The sequence below is a fragment of the Alligator sinensis genome, unplaced genomic scaffold (genome assembly GCF_000455745.1).
Source record: "Alligator sinensis unplaced genomic scaffold, ASM45574v1 scaffold987_1, whole genome shotgun sequence".
Classification (NCBI taxonomy): Eukaryota; Metazoa; Chordata; order Crocodylia; family Alligatoridae; genus Alligator; species Alligator sinensis.
In genome coordinates this window covers 422,669-426,317 of record NW_005842574.1, presented here as the reverse complement: position 1 = coordinate 426,317, position 3,649 = coordinate 422,669, and the positions used below count along the sequence as shown (strand labels likewise).

The 3,649-nt window shown below is 64.3% G+C and overlaps 1 protein-coding gene across 1 annotated transcript in view; it reads right to left on the bottom strand.

Moving 5' to 3' along the window:
• SHARPIN (SHANK associated RH domain interactor) overlaps window positions 1–1,887 on the bottom strand; it is a 12,658-nt gene extending 10,771 nt beyond the window's left edge. The window contains 2 exon segments of the mRNA XM_025214230.1: window positions 1–119; window positions 522–1,887. The exon segment at window positions 1–119 is cut by the window's left edge and continues 47 nt beyond it. Of these exon segments, the coding sequence (XP_025070015.1) occupies window positions 1–119; window positions 522–557 (155 nt within the window). The 5' untranslated portion in view covers window positions 558–1,887.
• Between the last annotated feature and the right edge of the window lie 1,762 nt (window positions 1,888–3,649).

The following is a 3,649-nucleotide window of genomic DNA, read 5'->3' as shown; positions in this document are numbered from 1 at the left end:
CGCTCTTCCTCGAAGGTGAGCACCATGGGCTCCTCCGCACAGCCAGCGGCTGCCAGCTCATGGCACGTGGGGCTCTTCACCGCGTACGAGATGTCCTTGAGGTCATACTCCACGAGGCTCTGGGGGCACAGGCAGCAGAGGGAGGGTCACAAAACTGCTCCTGCCGCAGAACGAGGCCATGACACTCCCACGCCTGCCCTCCATGCCCCTCACATGGGGCCAGGGCTCTGGGGAACCACACGCGTCCCATCCCCTCCCCCCATGGGGACCCTCTGCCCACGCCAAGTGCCGACGCTGCCCCAGGTCCTCAACAGAAGAAACCGCACGTGTGCACCTGAGTCTGCAGCTCCATCCCCACGGGAGGGAGCTCAAGCCCTGGGCCCTGCTCTTACGACCGTGTTGTGGTCAGACCCACGCGAGTCTGTGGGATCACGGCCTGCCTGCTGCCAAAGTGCAAGGGCCCAGGCGGTTCCCACCCCCTGCCCTGCCCGACATGGCAGAAGCCTCCTCCCCAGGCACACCTCGCAGCCAGCTCCAGCACTGTGGGACAGCAGCATTGCCCGTGGCCCCTTCCACACTCCCCGCCATGGCTCCAAGCACAGGAGGCTGTCGCACTGGACCCAGGGGTGCCTGAGGCAGCGCAGTCTCCCTGGGGCTGCCTCCCAATCCCTAACACCCAGTCATGGGTCCTCGCTCCCCGCCTGCCACGGCGGGACACTCTCTCTGCCCTCCAACTTCCCCAGGGAACTCCCAGGAAGGGACCTCATCTCCACGGGCCATGACGCTCCTCGCACACCCACTGCCCCACGGAGCTGACTCACCCCAACGTCTCACGGCTCCCCTCCCCTCTGGCCCACGCATACCCCGGTACAGCCACACCTTTCCCCCTGCTCCTGGACTGCACAGGGCAACTGGGGAGAGCCGGCTGCCTCGGCCGGGAGGTGGCCTGGGCCGGGCTGCCCTGCTTTCCCAACCCCGGGTCACTGCGGCACGCTGGACAGGAAAGCAGGAAGCCGGTGCAGCCCGGCCGAGCTGTGGCGTCACAGGGCGGGGGAGGAGGAGGGGCCTGAAGGGACAGGAGCTTTCTCTGGCTGGCAGTTTCCTCTCCTCCGCTTCCTCCACGGCCCCGCCACTCCCTGCTGCGGTTACTAGAACGGAGCAAACGTGACCGAGCCAACGCACGGCCCAGGGCTGCCCGCTGCCCCTTCACCTCGCCCGCCGCGGCAGCGACACCAGACCCAGGGCTCCGGCCGGACAGGGACACGGTATCTGGACACGGCACCTGCAGCACCAGCCACTCAGCACCCTGGCCGTGCCAATGCCTCCCTGCCTTGGTACATCTGGCCGGCCACCGGCCCCACACACTGGGACAGGAACATCCTCTCTGATCGGACCCGTGCCCTGGTGTCCGGCCGCTGACCCGGCCTCGGGCAAGGAGGTTAAGCTCCTTGCCCTAAATCCACTCGGAGCAGCATGAATCTCTTGCCATAAAGAGGTTTCGTGCCATTGTCTGGCAAGCAAACCCAGCGCCCTCCCCTCCCCTCTCTGGGACCCTGCCCTGCCCTCTGCCTCCAGCCGCTGACCTGGAGGACAGGAAGGCGACCTCTGCCCTGCACAGAGCAGCCTGGGTCACAGCTCCCCACTGCAGGGCACTGGGGCACGGTGGTCAGGACACGCTTGGACCCAGAGTGAACAACCTGTGCTGCAGCCCTCCCGCCCCGCCTGTCGCCCCATGTCCATCAGCCAAGGGCAGCGGTCTGCAGCCATCTCGCCTGCCTCTTGCCCGGCAGGCTCAGCCTGAAGCACCCCACAGCTCAGGGCAAGTCTCCTAAACCAGCAGAGCCGAGGACATGCTGCCGCTGCAGAGGAGGGCACGAGTTGAGCTGGGCATGCAGAGAAAGGGAGGAGCTGGCCGTGCTGCAGGCGCCCAGAGAAGGGCTGTTGTGCCCTCTGTCCCACACACCACGTCATCCTCCCTTGCAAGGGCTGGTCCCGGGGCTGTGACTGGCAGCAGCAGGTTGGGAGCAGCCGCTCCAGCCCTTACCCTGCGTTCCCACAACGAGGCTCTTGAGAGCTTCCCACAGAACAGCAGGGGCCTTTGACCCAGCCGTCCTGAACCCGGCGGCACAGGAGGAGTCCGGGACCCCTTCCCTCCTGGGGGGCTGCCTCCCTTCCTGGGGGTCTCTCATGTACTGTGCCCCAGGCCCGCAGGCGTCCGTGCCCGTCTGGGGTTGGCACAGGCAAGCCCCTCTGCTGCACTTGGGCCAGGGCCAATAGCACTGAAACGCCCCTTCACCTTGAGCATGACCTAGGCCTGCTGGAGCCCGCAGGAAGGGGGGAGGCACAGCCGTCCCCCAAGGCTGCAGCCAGGTGGCAACGCAGCGGGCTCCAAACCTGCCCACACACCGCACGGTTCACCCCCTGCTAGGAGCTGTGGGCTCCGGGCCCTCCCCTCCCTGCTGGGGCTGCAGAGCTGGTTTGGTGGGTTCTGTTATCTCCTCATCTCCCCATGCGCCGCACAGGACGCTCCTGCTGGCACTGCAGCCTGGCTCGGGCTGTGGGAGCTCCGGGTCTGGCTAACAGCCACTGCGTCTCTGCCTCGCCAGCTCTCCTCCAGTGCATGTGGGGAATGCTCCAGGGGCAGCGCAGCTGAAAAACACGGCTGCAAGGTCACCGTGCAGCAATTGGGGTCCTCAGATCAGCATCACCCACTGCCCACAAAGCCCGGGAGCGCCTATGGTATGACCAGGATGCCAAGAATGATCCCCAGCCTGCTTTTAAATGAGCTGCCAGGGGACCAGAGGGTACAATGCAGCTGGGGGGCAGCGGGGGACTGGGCTCCATGCACCAATCAGAGCTGGCAGCTCAACCAGCACATTGCACATGGCAAGAGCCCCCCATTTGGAAAGGGGAATGGGTCTGGGGGCTCCTGTGGGGTGGGGTGGGGTGGGGAGGGGCTGGGCTATACCGATGCCCAGCCCAGAAAGTTTTTCCATGCCCATGACTCTACAAGGGCTGGCTTCTCACACGCTGCTTGTCCAGGGAGACATCCACCCCCCACATGCTCCTCCACACCCCCTGTAAGCAATATTTCAGCACAGCCCCCCAGCTCAGGGGGCTCCATGGTGTCAGCCACACCTCACCGACCCCGTGTCAACTGTGTTAAGAGATGCTTTGCAAGGCACGCTGGCCAGCCCCAAATCAAGACAGAAGTCCATGCGCCCTCCCTGAAAGCCCTCAGTACAGGACAGGGAAAGGCCAAGGCTGGGCCCTGCCCCTTCACACAAAAGCCCTGCACCCCTACTGCAAATTTGCCCCATTGATAAACAAATACCCAAAGACAGGTCCGCTAATGCCTCTAAGCATCCTGTTTGACCACTCGAGACCCATCACTTTTAACTAACGCTAGAAGGGAGGAACAGGCTGCAATCGGACCTAGACAGGCACAGGGGTGGGCGGATGAGAACAGGATGGGTTTCAACACTGACAAGTGCAAGGTGCTGCACCTGGGGAGGAAGAGCCAGCAGCAGACCTACAGGCTGGGAACTCCCTTCTCGTCAGCGCAGAGGCAGAAAAGGGTCTTGGAGTCATTATTGATGCCAAAATGAACACGGGCCGACAGTGTGGGGACGCGGTCAGGAAGGCCAAC